The 15,364-nt window shown below is 50.7% G+C and overlaps 1 protein-coding gene across 1 annotated transcript in view; it reads left to right on the forward strand.

Moving 5' to 3' along the window:
• The first annotated feature begins 229 nt into the window (after positions 1–229).
• Positions 230–15,364, forward strand: part of TOX2 (TOX high mobility group box family member 2) — a 152,957-nt gene continuing 137,822 nt past the window's right edge. The window contains exon 1 of the mRNA XM_058850649.1: positions 230–395. Coding sequence (XP_058706632.1) covers positions 294–395 — 102 coding nt within the window. The 5' untranslated portion in view covers positions 230–293. The remainder of the gene's footprint in view (positions 396–15,364) is intronic.

Consider the following 15,364-nt stretch of genomic DNA (forward strand, 5'->3'; position numbering starts at 1 on the left):
CCCTCTCCGGAGCGGCCGGGGATGGGAGCCGGGGGAGCGCACGGGGCCGCTCCGAGCGCTGGCCGAGCCCCCGGCGGTGGCGGCGGCGGGAGGAGCCGCCCGGCCCCGCCGCGAACAATAGCGGCCCCGGCGCGGGGCGGTGCGGAGCGGGGCGGGCCGGGGGCCGCCGCCCGCCCCCCCCTCGCCGCCGCCCGCCCTCTCCCCGCCCTCTCCCCGCGCCAGAGGCACCGCCGCCGCCGCAGCCGGGTCCATGCCCGCTGGAGCCCCCGCCTGCCGCCGCCCGCAGCCCCGGCATGGACGTTCGGTTCTACCCCTCCGCCCCCCCCGCCGTGGGCTCGCTGCCCGGCGCGGACCCCACTTGCCTGGGGCCGCTGGATTATTATCACTGCAACAAGGTACCGGGGGCGCGGGGCTCGGCGCGTCCCGCCGCTGCTCCGCGGGGACGGGGAGGGAAAGTGGCGGCTGCTGCGGGAGGGAATTTTGAAAGTGGTCTGGAAGAGGAGCGGGGGGAGCCGTCGGGTGGCCGGGCCGGGCGCAGCGGGCGGGGACAGCCCGAGCCCGGGCGCTGCTCGGCGGGGCGGGCCGGGAGCGCAGCGCGGGCTCCGTGTGTCCGAGCCGGGCTGCTCTGGGCTCCTCCGCTCCGGGAGCGCTCGGCCCGGGGCGATGCTCGGGGTGGAGGGGTTGTTGTTGCGCTTGTTGTCGGCTACTTTTTTCCCTGTTGTTCTTCGCCGTGTTGTTGTTGTTTTGCACCTTCTTCACGAGCTGCGGAGCCGCCGGGCCGGGTCGCGGCTCCTCCCGAGCGGGCTCCGGCCCCTTCTGTCGCACCCAGCCCCGGCTTGGGGGTGTCCGTGTGCCCCCAGACCCCCAGCACGGCGGGGACATCTCCCTCACACGCATCTTCCCCGCTCGCTGCAGCTGCGAGGCGAAGCATCCTGCACTTGTAACGGGAGAGGGATGCGCCGCGGATATTTGAGAGCGCGGAGGTGCTGTAGGAAATTTCCCTCATCCTCGAGAAGGCGAAGCGAAGGGGATAGATGCTACTTCGGGGATAAGGAGTTCTCTGCGAGTATCGCCTTGCTCGCTGTGGGTAAACAGCGCCGATGTTTCAGCTACAAAGCCGTGGGATCCAGATCCCTTTGAAGGGAGAGGGATCATCCCAGATGTAATCCTTGCTACCTTCCGGGCCAAATTCGGGTAATTGCGTTGAAAAAAAAAGTTAATAAAAGGAGAAAATGCTCTCCTGCGTCGGTACAGCAGCTCAGGATGCTCTCGGCTCACCTCACTGTTGTGATACTTTGGGATCAAACTCTTAAAACACAAGCAAATGTGTGTGGCTTCCCAGACTCGGCAAATTAATCTTTATTTATCAAGAGATGTATTTAACTGTTTCTCTGTCATTGGGTTATTTAGCTCTTTTGATTAAGTTGTAGCAAACCTAATAGTTCTCGTTTATTTTGAGACACCGGATTACACTGAAAGGGAACAACTTTCGCTGTTTTCGCTCGTATCTGCGTACTGCTGGCTTCAAAGTGTTTTATTATCATTGCCGTTGCTCTTAAAACACTAAATATGCTCTTAAAATACTAAGGAGAGCCGGATCACCTGGGAGCAGGACGTTTGTCCTGCTGAAACCTCAGCCCGTATCGTGTGAAAGCCGAAATTTGGGATGGTGCGAGCGCGAGCAGCTGCGGCTGCCCCCAAATCCTGCCGGCTTTCGGAACTCGCTTTTCCCGAGAAGTTGTTGGATGCCAGCACCATTTCCTCTGCCTGGCTGGGTGCGGGAGCTGGGGCTCGCAGGGGGCTCGGGGGTCCCGTGTGCCCCCGGCAGCGCCCGCCCGAGCCTTGGGGCGCGGGGCCCCCGCTCGGCTCATCCGTGGCCTGAATCCCTGAGATTAGTCCCGGATTAGTTGGTCGCAATTGATCCGCGGCTCCTCAGGCCGGGAGGCTGCGGGAAATCGCCTCTTCTGGGGGTGCGGGGAGCTCGGCCCCGGCGGGCTGGCTGCGATGGGAGCTGGGCTGGCCCCGGTGGATGGGACACCGGAGAGGAACAGCCCAGGTACTGACCACTGCCACCAGATGCTGCTGTTGTCACTGCTACCGAGGATCTTAAGGCAGCGGCAGAAGAAAGGATTTACCCTTTGCTGATATTCAGGGCGCTTTCCTCCCCCCACCACCACACTTCTTTTCTTTTCTGAGTTATCAAATGACATTTGCTTATGCAGAGCCGTGCACGTCCGTCTGTGGCACGAGGCCGCTGGAATGAAGCCAGGGATGGAATGGGCTGACTCAGTTTCCCTGGCAGACTGCAGGTACAAAGGCTGTAACTTCAGCATCAAAGCGTGGCCCGGAGTGGTGCGGGAGGAGCTGTCTCCTGCCGCTCTGCCTTCGGATAACTCCGGCAGGTGCGGGGTGGGATCCAGCCGAGCATCACCGGCAGCGTGCTGTTCTCTTGTGCTGCCATGGAACAAGAGCTCTCCCGCTACCTGGAGCCACACTGGATACTCTGGGAAACTCCAGAACCTCACGCCAATCCCAACCCCACTGCTCCTGTCCAGTGCTGGTGGCTCAGCCCAGGGCTGCGCTGAGACAGTGTCTGCCACAAAGCATTTCCACTTAAAGCTACAGAAGAGGGTAGGGTGGACTGGAAAAATCAGAATTCTCCCACTATGGCGCGCAGATATCCCGGATAAAACCCATCTCTGGGAAGGACCTGGGCAAGGAGCACTTACAGGCTCTTTGCTGTCCTCCTGCTTCGCTGAGTTTCTGGAGACGCTCTAAAGCCCTTTGATTTAAAAGGCTTGTTTTGTTCAGGGTTTTTTGTTTTGTTTTGTTTTTTTTTCCCCTTTCATTTATTTATTTCTTTCTTTAGGGGGAGGTAGCAGAGCTGGGCTGTGCAGTGTCACTGTGCATAAATAACTCGCTGGGAGCACGGCAGAGCTCTGCCATCGCCGTGAGCTGCCTTAGCCCAGAGCAGCCTGAAATGTTAATGGAATTGTTTTGTGCACTTACTGGACATGATATTGTTACTGGGAGGTCTCCGATCTCGCCTGCACGCTGCAGTCAGCCACAATTCCTCTCTGCAGCTACGCAGGGGCCTATTGCACATCAGCACTTCCATTTCTGAAAGGATGAGGGATGTTTAAAGGGATAATGAAACGGGAGTGTGTGTTCAGCCCAGGCCTCCCCAGAAAGGGACAATTTGGGTTTCTCCCCTTTCTTCAACGGCTTCCACAGCATCCCTGTTTTCCCTGGAAGGGCTGGCCACTGGGAGGGATGGAGAATGTGGTGAGGGGATGGACACTCACAAGAGGGTAAGGAGAGCCCTCCTGCCCCATCAGGCAGGGTGAGAAGGAGCCCTCCCTGCTGCTGACTGTGTTTGGTGAGGAGTTCTGATGGATCAGCAATATTGATGACATCGAAGCCGGGGAAAAGGGCTCCCTGTGTAAACCAGCCCCTGTCTCTGGTGATCCTGCATGGAGCAGCCTGCCGTGGCAGCTGGGAAGAGGAGCCAGCCCCAAACTTCCCAGTGCCCAGGGAGCTGCTGCTCGCAGCCTGATGCTCCTTGGCAGGATTTTTAGAGCTGCAGAGTGCTCAGCCCAAGGTGTGGGGGTGATAAGGAGCCACCTGAGAGGACAAGCTGGAACGAGCATTTCCCACTCCAAGTGCTGGCCCCGCCATCCTGTGGTCTGGATCCAGGACCTGCTCCATCACTGGGACAGCAGGAACACCTCTGGTGTCTGCACAGTGGCCACGAGGGACTGGGGAGGTTCAGCTTAAAATGTGAGGAGTCTTCATCCAAACTTTGACACCCATCGCTGTCATCGGCCACCTGAGCGCCGCTAAAGGAAACACCTTCCTCTGCTTTGGATTCCTTGTTTAAATTTGGGTCTAAACCTCTTTTTCTGTCCCCTCTGACCTTTTTACTGGGGCATTGCTGCTGACCCCTTCCTGCTCACTTGCCAGGAAAGCTTTCACAGGGTTTTGAGCGTGTGGTGCCGGTGTTTTGTGTGAGAGCAGCGTGTTCCTGCACCACCTAAGGGGGCATTTTCCCACCCCTCCAATTGCTTTGAGAAATTGTGGGATGGATTTTTCCCATTTGAGCTCTAGGGAGATACTGCAGCTGTATTTCACAATAAGTAAACCACGGTACAGTAAAAAATGTGCATTTTAGTAACACCAAGGCTCGCTGTGCTCTTAGCGGAGCTTCAGCGACAGGATCTGGTGTGCTGACTGATACACCAGCATGGAAGGGTTTTTCCTAGATCCTAAATTGTGTGGGGGGGTCCATGAAGCTCAGGATGGAGGTTTTCCTTCTCATCCCAAGCACAATTGCCTTGGCAAGGGGGTGTCTGTGATGGGAATCCTGCCAGAGGCCGATCCCCTGCGCTCCTTCATGCAGCGTGTGCAGGGATGCTGTGGTGCAGGAGGAGTGATCCTGCTCCCCAGGGACATCTTTGGGGACTGAATTATCATCTCTACTCTTCCTGCAGAAACAGATTTAAATAGAAATTCTTCCTGCTTGCTCCTGGTGTTACAATGGTCAGACTGGGTTAGCACAATGCCCAATTTCCAGCCAGGGAGATTGATGGGGATTGATGGGGAGGAGGAGGAAGAGGAGGACCCAGCCTGGGAATACCAAATCCATGCTGCTGGGAGACCCTGGGAGTGTCTGATCCTTGGGAACCCCCGAGCTGGGGGCCCTGTTATTAACCCTGCAGCATTTCTGTAGGATTCATCAGCACTATCAAACCTTCTCCTGAATTTTTCTTGTAGGATCCTGTGGCTTTGCCTCTCCAAACACATCCTGACTCTTGCCTTTTAGGATGATAAATTGACAAATACTATTTTGCCAATACACCATTAAAATCTACTAGTCGTGTGTTGGGTATTAATCTGCAACCAATGCTCTCTTCTTCTAAGAACCCTTCAGAAATGGGATCTGAGCTGGTACAAGAGTCGATGTAGCAAATGCATTTCTGTGAAATGTTCTGTTTTGACTTTTACAATAAATTGTACATTTCAGTGATAAACATGGTCCCTTTTTCCTTGTTCCAGCACTGCTTCGCCATTCTGGAAGATAAAATGCATTCTTTCCCTTCCTACTTCCGAAGCCAACTCTGTTTTGAAGTAGCATAAATCTTTCTTTGGAGATGGAGGATTTTGGATGGAGAACAAAGTCCAGCAGATTTTTAATTTGGAGCCCGTTTCATTCTCATTTGGCAGGCAGCTCCTATTGATTTGCAAATGTAGATTTTTCTTTAATTATTTTTTTGCTTTTAGGCCCTGAATATGGGCAAGGGCTTCCTCTGGAAAGTGGCTGAGCTACTCAGTGGGACAACCCTGCGTTCTCCAGAGTGGTCTTTGATGGGTTGCACGGCAGAAAGTGTTTGAAACTCCATTATTTTGCCTTGGGCTTTAAGTCAGGGATTGGCAGCTAAATAATGAATGTCCATCCATTCATAGAAAATGTTGTTCTCTCTGCATGCACGGAGGGGAGGCTTTAATCTGGTTGTTTTGGGAACAATGGGAGATGTTTTGAAGACGGGTCTGACTTGTGTGTAACAACATGTTTGTTTGGGCTGCTGCTGAATGACCTTGTCAAGGGCCTGATCCATGGAAGTCCTTGTAGCAGAGGAGACATCAAGAGACAAAAAATTCAGGATCAAAACTGTACAAGTTTCTCTGATTTATTTACGATTCTTCAAATCAGTGATTGTCCCGTGCATCGGTGTTCCAAAGGCTGTGGGTGTTACAGCACCATAACTGCAGGGTAAATCCAGGAACAGCTCTGCCTTGGACCTCTGAGCCTGCAGCAGGCGCCAGGATCAGTTTGTGCATCCATAACAGAGAAAACATCCAGTTAATAAACTGTATTTTCTTGTACAGACCAGAGCATCCAATAACTTGGAGGGTGCATGGCTGATCCTCGTGCCAGGGCAGTGGGAGAGCGCCTGGAACCTGGCAGAGCTCTCCCAGCTTTTCCTCCTTCCATCCTAAGGATGAGCACTGCCAGCTCCTTTCCTGGGGGTCCTTGTTACCAGTGTGATCTTTCTGCAGCATTTGCAGAAAAATCTCTATTTTCCTGCTGCATACAAGGAGCAGGAGGTGAGGATGCTCCACACCACAGACTGGCCCCACTGGGAAGGGGGAGCATTTCCCCCTCGAGGTGCAATTTCTCCCTATTACCTTTGTACTCCTCTGTCGTTTTTTTTTTTTTTACAAAACGATCTCTAAATGCTTTTACCATAAGTTGGGTTATATCTTGCAGTATAAATGAAGCATATAATTGTGTTTTCCTAACAGCTCCACATTAAAAATAAGTTATTGTGTTGCTAATGTGTTTTTCCTGACAATTTTCCATCCGGTGAGTGCGAGGCTTCTGTCTGAACTGTCGTGTAGCAGCACCTCTGCCTCCTCTTGAGATCTTATTCAGTATTCCTCAAGTCAGACTGAAGTGTTAGTGTCATTAGAGCTTTCAAACTATTAATTCCTAATTGGAGGTTTGAGCTCTAATGTTCCACCTTTGTGATTTTACACTCGTTTTAATATAATTAAATAATGCATAATGCATGTTCTATAATATTGCACATAAATTATAGATGGCATATACTATATTCCATGGTGTACATAAATTAGGTATTATCTAATATATTATGTAAGTTATGTTAGATATTATACATTATAGATTATTTATATTATATATTATATAATATACATTATACATTATACATTATATATTATGTTATATATTACATATTATATATTACATATAATCTATTATCTATATTATCTATTATCTATTATTTATCATGTATTATATACGATCTATATTATATATTATTTATTATCATTTATTCTATATTCTACATTATATTATATAATTATAGTGCATACTTGGGGATACACAGCTCAGCTTCAGCAGGAAAAAATCTCCCAACAAAACTTACTGGAACAAGCACTGATCACACCACCCTTTAAAAAACAGGAAAAAAATGATAGAAAGCAACATTAAATCCCCTGATTTTGCAGCTGTAGGACCAGATTGAAATATCTTAATTGTCTGCCTCCCCCCCATCTTTTCCTATTGTTTCCCTCTGGAGGTTTTGTTCTGATGGATGCCATTTCTCCCCTGAAAAATGGCCCTGCGTGCCGCGGTGCTGCAGGCGCAATCTCTGCGCTGTGCCACAGAACCTCTCTCCGCCGCCCCCATCTTTTGCATGGATTGCTTGACCTCTGCAGATATAATTAAATCTCTTCCTGACGACTGTGAGATTGCAGCTCAGCTCCGTGGCGAAGGGAACTGGGAGGGAAGTGTTAAACAGGGGCCTGAGCCGGGAATTGTTCTTAGGGAGAGATTATTGGAGCGCTGGTTTGTGGTGGTGGCTGCACGTGGCTTCAGAGGAACCTGATCTGCAGAAATCAGCCCAGCCTTGGTCCAAAGCAGCTTCTTGACCTCTAATTCTGGGCTGGACCTGCACACAGGAGGTTGAATTTTGCCAGTGTTTAAAATGCAGAAGGTTTAATTTCTTTCTGTTTGTTTGAGGACTCAGCCCCTTGCTCTCATGCTGCCTTTTTTCCCTGGGTTTCTTAGGATCTCAGTACTCAGCAGGTGCTGGGAAAAGGGAGGGTGACAGTACCAGGACCTGTAGGGCACAACTTGCTGCAGCTCTGCTCTGAGTGTCTTCTCCCCATTCCCCCTGAGCATCATCTGCCAGGCAGCAGAGCCTGGAGGAGAAGCTCTGGGACAGCCCTGCCACTGTGGTGGTGCTCAGGGCAGGTGAAGGATGAGCCCTGGCACGTGCCACCCTCCCCTTTGGTGACGTGCCACCATCCTCACTGTCACCCAGGTTGGATTTTCCCCATGACCTGTGGATCCTGTTCCACCCCCCAGTGCCAAGGATTAGCCAGATCACATTAGCAGGTTTCTCTTCCCACAAAACCTACCAATGAGTCAGATTTTCCATCCCCATCTGGGCTCCTCAGGGAGGCTCCATCCCCTTTTTCCCTGGCTGTCTGCATGTGCACAGAGCTTTTCCTCTTCACTTTAGAAAAAACAATCATCTTCCTCTCCATCTCTGTTCTTGCCAGTGGCCAAGGTTGGGAGATAAGAGCTGTGTTGTGGTTCTGCCTTTTATCCTCTCCAGGAACTGGCCTAGGTGTCCCTCTCCAGAAGCAGCAGCTCAGTTCAGGGGCCCCCTGACATGTGGGGGTTATTTTAGGAATAATTTGAGCCACCCTGAGCACTGAGTATCCACTGCAGGAGATCCAGGTCTGTGGAGAAGTACAGCAGAGCCTGGGACATCTGCTGCTCTCTTCCAAAGATCTGCATCTCCACATTCCTACCTGTGAAGGAAGTTTCACCTTTCCAGCCAGGTTCACCCAGCCATTTATTCCTGAACATCTCCCTCTCCCTGGGGAGGTGGTAGGGCTGGGTGGCTCTTCAGGAGTTGTCAAGCCTTTTGAAAACCCTCAAATGCAACAGTTTTAGTGTGAAGGACCATGCTGGGAAGGGGAGGAGATTGTGATAAAGAGCTTGGCCTCGTGGGGAGCTGGTGGAGCTCAGTCCTGTTCCAGCAGTGCAGGCTGAGCTCCTTTCTCCCCTGAGAGCCCAACCCTTGCTCGAGGATGAGCTGTTTGATTCCACCCCACCATCACCTCTCCTTTGTGCTGTGGGGAAGATGCTCCCAGGGACCTCTGTGGTGCTGTGGAGGGCACAGGGTGGGCTGCTGAAGGCCCCCAACATAAGAAAGACCTGGAGCTGCTGGAGAGAGCCCAGAGGAGGCCATGGAGATGCTCCAGGGGCTGGAGCCCCTCTGCTCTGAGCCAGGCTGGGAGAGCTGGGGGTGCTCACCTGGAGAGGAAAAGGCTCCAGAGAGACCTCAGGGCCCCTTCCAGTGCCTAAAGGGGCTCCAGGAGAGCTGGAGAGGGACTGGGGACAAGGGGTGGAGGGACAGGACACAGGGAATGGCTCCCAGTGCCAGAGGGCAGGGATGGATGGGATATTGGGAGGGAATTCCTCCCTGTGAGGGTGGGCAGGCCCTGGCACAGGGTGCCCAGAGCAGCTGGGGCTGCCCCTGGATCCCTGGAAGTGAAGGCTGGACGGGGCTGGAAGCAGCCTGGGACAGTGGAAGGTGTCCCTGCCATGGCAGGGGGTGGCATGAGATCCAAACCAAATCATTCTATGATTTTGTTGCATCACTTACAGTTACTAAACCCTAACATTTTTATTTCTTCTTTGTCAATAAATAACAGATCCATTCCCTGTTTCTTAGTTTTCTTGGGTGCTTCTTTGAGGGGTTTTATACACGGAGCCATCTCAGAACATTGTGCCTGCAGTGGAAGAATGATGTATTTTTAGGGAATTAGATCTGTAGTCTCTACAGTCATAAGAGGGGCAGTGTACCCTGGAGTCCTCAACAAAAAGAAGAGAAACTTTGACAGTGTGGAAATGAAATGTATGAAAACCTTAGTGAATTCCAACTGAATTATCTTGGTTTGTTTCAGCTTATGCAACAGCCCAACAAAGCATTAGAATATCGTATGAAGAAGAAAAAGCAGAAATACTGGCAGATGGGGGACATAAAGAACAGAAACTGGGGCTTGTAGCAATGGAAAATATTTCCCCCCTGCTCTGTTTGTTCATTCTCAACCCAGGGAGGCAACTTTTCCCCTGCTGCATTATCTTGTCTCTAAATAGCGTTCAAAGGAGAAGAAGAATGTGCTGTTAAAAATATCAAACTTTTGGGAATGGCTGGCAGACTTTAGCACTGATAAGCATTGTTGATTGAAGATCAAACAGCCCTTGAAGGAAAACCTTCCAGCCTGGGTCCAGCCCTGCAGCCAGACACTGAGGTCAGCCTTCAACCCAGGGATATTTAGGGACTGACACTGGAATTATGGTCTGGGCTCCTCAACCCCAGACAGATGTTGGCAGCACAATGGTTTAAACTTGATAAATCTATTCAAGCTGAGACCAGCAATTATTACATGCCAAGAGTTTGCTTTAGTAGGTGGCAGCTTCATATATATGTATTTTTTTTTCCCCTTCACTTAAGATAAAAGGCTGCAGGTCATAATATGAACTGAAGACTGCTGGCATTTGTTTTTTAATTAATTGACAACCTGCATTTCCATGTCAAGGTGGCAAATTAATAGTGGGTGGCCATCTGTTTGCAAAGCAGATAGTTCTGGCTGTGCCAAACATGTGGAGTATTTAACCATTTGATTTAAATCAGACCAGAATGGTGATTTTTTTGAACTCTCTATTATATAGAAAGTTGGGTTTTCCATTTAAGAGTTGGGCTTTGAAAAGGAGAAAAATATTGAAATGCTGTTTTTAACTTCATAAGCTTGCAGGTCTTTAAGTGAGTTGTTTGGCATATTTTGCCTTCTTTTTAGGAGAGGCCAAATCCTGGTGGGAATAATGACATGGAGATTCAATCACCTGTGGAAATGGGGTACCAAATTTGTGTGAGAGCACCAAAGAAACAAATACATGTTAAAAATCATCGAGTAGCTGAGGCTGGAAGAGACCTCTGGAAGTGTATTTGAACTAATTTCAACAGCACCTTCTGGGATTGAGATGGCAGGAAAGAAAAATATCAATAGATTTTCTGCTCTAATACAGCGAGAGTCTCAGTGGTGGAGGCTGCAATCAAATGCTAAATAGAAAGTTTGCAATAAAAAGGGCTTTAGTTAGAATTAATAAAATGTGAAACGCCTCGTTCCTTGGAAAACATGTGGTATTGACTGAGATTTAGAATATGTCCTGGGAGCAGGGATCTGGATTGCAGGCTCCAGAGCTGGCTTTGGCATCCTTTCCCTGCATGCATTAATATTATTCATTTATTTATTACATTTTTTTAAATTTTATTTTTTGCCTGGAAAGGTCACAATGTGCAAGTTGGAGAGGAAATAAACGAAGAGCTGGAATCAAGGGCAGCCTTGCACAAAATTATCATCTTCTTTTCCCACTCCTTCACCCTCCTGTGGTGTGCATGGCAGGGAGATAATCTTTCAGGTCCCTTCCAACCCAAAATGGATTCTAAACCAGGATCCTTGTATCACAGGCAAATTCAAGTTTATCATGGAAACTTTCCTGATCAAGTTAGATTTTAAGTCCTGCTATCCAGAGCTGCCCTCCAGAAGCTGCACATGAAGCCACAGCTAGTTCCCATTTTCAGGAAAGCATTGCTTGAATTCTCTGGGAAATGTGGATTTCAACATCCTCTTGTTTTGAGGAATTGTCTTAGGATGTTCTGAATCCCAACCGGGGCTTCTCATTTGCCACCAGAGCTGGAAATCTTGGATAGCTCAGAGGCAGGAAGAGCCTGGTGCCGGATCTGGGGCTTGATCTTGTGTCACTGTCATCATGCCATGAGCACGGGGACGGTGCCAGCTTGGAAGGGATGCTCAGCTTGGCACAAAAAGGTCTCGAGAACAGGCTGCTTCCTTGCTTAGCATGGATACAGCAGGAAGGCTGCAGGACCCACAGCTCCTGGAGAGCTGCTGGGGCTCTTCCCATCACTGGGACACCAGGCCACAGTGTTGAGGGACCAGATGTCCTCAGCAGCTGTGAGACAGGGCTGGTGGTTGCTGTCCTGCTCGCTGGGTGTGGGCATGTGCTTCCAAAAACACGGAGATGTGCTGCTTGGGGACAGGGTTTAATGATGGCCTGGTGGTGGCCTGGACTTTAGTGGTGGCCTCATGATGGTTGGACTTGATCCTGGAGGTGTTTTCTCACCTTTAGGATTCTGTCATTCTCTGGTGGCAGTGTGGGACATAAAGCAGGACAGGGGCAAGCTGGGCCACCTGAAACTCAGGCCTCATCCCTTTGGCCATTGTGGAGCCACTGACGAGGCCAGTGGGGAAACCCATCCTTCTTTGGGGCTTTTTCTGGATTTGGTTTGGGGTTCTTGGGGCTGTCCCATGCCAGGCCAGGAGCTGGACTTTGGGTCACTTCCAGCTCAGAATATTCTGTGATAAGCATAACCCCCCAGAGTGAAACCCAGCAGCACCAGGCCGAGTTAAAAATGAAGAAGTTGGAGTGACTGAGGGTTTTGGAGCCTGGTGCAGTGAGCTCCATGCCTTGGGACACTCTCTGGGCTCCTCTGAGCCCCAGAGTTAGTGGGATCTGCTCATCCCTCACAGCCCTGGAGCCCCGTGAGGCTCAGCCTTCCCCTGTCATGGCTGAGTGTGGCAGGAGTGACTGGAGCGCCTTGGTGAAGCGCAAAGCTCAGTCCCACGCGGCTGGGGAGGAGGTGACAACGGGAAGTTTAATTCCCAGCTCTTCTCAGCCACTATTCAGGCTTGGTTTCCTTCTGCAGAGACTTCCCCTCTCCCTCTCTGCTGTCCAAGTGTTGCTTCTGTTGCATTTGTTATTTATTTTCTTCCTAGCCCGGGGGCTGCTGCGAGAGGTGTCTCTTTGCTCTGCCGGCTGTTCCTGATGCTTCCTTTTCCTTGCTAATACCAATTGTTTCTGCCAAAAGCGCTGGGTGGTGTTATGTAAACCTCGAATCACACGCTATCGCTCCGATCCGGGGGCTCCCAAAGGCGCTGGATCGCATTCGCCCCCGCGCCGGCTCCGCTGCCATCAGCCTCGCGCTGTGCCAGGGTCCCCCGAGCTGCTGAGCCAAGGGCTGGGGTGGCACTGGCCACGACAACCCTGGCCATCTGAGCCAGCAGCGCTGCTGGCACTGGCAGCTTTAGCGGGAGGCAGGAAAGCTCCCTGTGAGGCTCAGGGCTGGGATTGGAGCTGTTGGGAGGGCGCGGTACCCGCGGAGCAAAGCTGAGGTTCTGGCACACGGGTTCCTGGCGGGGATGGTGGATGCTCTGGGAGGGTTCTGCAGCCTCTTGGTGCATCTCCACCTCATCCCTGCCCTCAGTCCAGGGCAGAGCCTGCCTGAGCAGTCCCTGTGCTGGCTGATGGAATTGGAGCTCCTGCAGCATCTTCATGGAGATACCGTGTTCCTCCAAGGCTCCTGGGTGGGCCCCTCTCCTCCTCAGCCAGACAATGTTCTATCCAAACCAGTTATTTACCTGGAAAGTGATACCAGCAAAATCCTAATGAATTTCCATGTGCTGCTTCATGTGATTTGGCAGCCGGAGTTCTCCCAAAAAAGAAAGAAAATAGAGAGAGAGAGAGATCCACCATTGCTGTGTGCCCAACCTCTTTCCCCATCCACTCTACTGCTTTTGAGAGATTAAAAAGAGATTAAATCCTGCTGAGCTGGCAGGTGATGTTGATGAATGTTTGGAGGGGATTAGGGTAAATCCATTCCTCCTTCTGATTTAGCTCAAGATTTGTACTCATTGATAAAATTTGTCCAGATTTTACCTCTGAAACCTCCTTTGAGCCGGTGAAGGTGTAAATGAAGGCAGAGCTTGTTTTTGGAGCAGAAAGGATAATGAATTAGTCTTTGTAAGGCTGATGAAGGCTTAAGATTGCTGTGCATCTACAAGTATTTCAGTGTCCAGTTAATCCCCACTGCCACAGAATTAGAGGATGCCCAGGCTGGTTCCTTGGCTGGGGGAGCCTGGCCTGATGCCCCTGCTGTAGCACAGCACAGCTGTGAGATGCTCTGCAACAACCAACCTGCCTGTGGAGGACATTGATGGCACGTGGCACTCCAGTTCCCACCAAAAAATGCCATTTCTCAGACTAGGGATGACATGGAATGGACACAGCTGTGGATTTGGGCTCAGGGGCTACAGCCAGCCCTTGTCTTGGTGTTCTGGCATTGTTTGGGTTCTGTGGTGGCACTGCAGTGGGACTGCAGGTAATGAGAATGTTCTGGCAGCCTTCAGCAGCTGTTGGACCTTCTGGGAACAGGGATGGTGGGACTCCAGAGGGTGCTCCTGTAAGGTGTCCCAGCATCCAGGAGATTGTCCTCAGAGGAGCACTGAAACCTGCAATGTTGCCATTGGGGCTGAGGAGCCGTGCTGGGAGTGCTGCTGGGTGTGGTGCAGGAGAGGATTCCAGTTCCAAGGATGTATTTGGAACACGGCTCAGCATCAGCACTGACTGTCCTGGTGGTGGGAGGAATAATCTTCACTGCTCTGTCTTGCCCATGGTCAAATGAAGGCCTTGAGGTGCAGGAAGATCTGCTGGGAGGGCAGGAGTGCAGTGGTGGAGCCTCCAGCCTGGAAGAGTTTTACAAACCAGGGCAGGGCAAGGCTGCCAGAGCTCTGCACTGCCCGTGGCATCCGTGGCAAGAGAGGGGAAAAAGCTCTGTGCAAAGCCCCTTGGGTGGTTCTGGTGAAGAGCTCCCACCTGTCTGGAGTCTTCCCCTGAGACTGCTCCTTCCAGAGGGCATGGCTTGGTCAGCTCAGCATTTCATCCCCCTTGTGCCCACCTCAGCTCTGAGTTTCCCTGCATGGAAGGAGTGGAAAGTTTGGGATAGCAGCTGTGCTGCTTGGCAAAACTGACATTTAGAGATCACCTGAGTACAGGTGAAGGTGCAAGGTGGCTGAGTGTGACCTGGAGCTGCAGGGCTGAAGTCAGAGATGGTCAGAGCAAGCAGAGTTGTGGCATGGAGGATACCAGGATCTGTTCCCTGGGGAGCAAATCTGCTTCCTCTGAGCTGCTTTGGATTTATGCAGCAACAGCAGCAAACACAACCCCCTCCCAATCCTTAAGGATGCTGGTGGGGTGGGTAGGAAGCCTGATAATGTCACAGACAACTGGGAATACTTTCAAGAACATAACTGGGAACAATTTAGAAATAATTTCGAAAGAAAGATTTTTTTTTCAATGTGTCATTGGAATGTATGCTTTTCTAGAAAGTAGGAGGAAAGAGAGCTTGAAATTAAATGTATTATTAAACAGACCTTTCTTAACTCTCATTAAGGAAGAGGATTTGGAGGGAAGTGTTTTCCAGTTTTTTTATTGCACAAGCTGGTGTTTGCCAAGCTGGTATTCTTGACTCCTTCAAGAAGAGCAAAAATGAAAGTTAAATTCCTTGTATATTGGAAAAGAATATTTGGTATTCGTTGTTTGTGATGATGGTAGTCTGTTTAAAATAAAGTTACCTTTGTATTTGCTTAGTTTGACTCTAAACAGGAAAATAATGGCTTTTGTAATGTCTCTATTAGAGGAGTATTGTTTGAAAGCACTTTGGGCTTACATTAGTTGAGTGCAAAATGAATTCCTGCTCTGGAGCAAATAAACCCCAGTGGGGCTGGAAGCTGGGAGCTGCCAGTGTGATATGGGGATGTGCATCACACAGGTCTCTGGGGGCCAGTTCTTGATGTAATTCTTCATGCTCCTCGTCTTCCCTCCTCCCTTCACTCACCTCAGTGATGCAGCATCTCACCCCAACAAACTTCTTTCACATTTACCTCTGAAACTGGGGGGTCCTGGGCA

The sequence above is a fragment of the Poecile atricapillus genome, chromosome 15 (genome assembly GCF_030490865.1).
Source record: "Poecile atricapillus isolate bPoeAtr1 chromosome 15, bPoeAtr1.hap1, whole genome shotgun sequence".
Lineage (NCBI taxonomy): Eukaryota > Metazoa > Chordata > Aves > Passeriformes > Paridae > Poecile > Poecile atricapillus.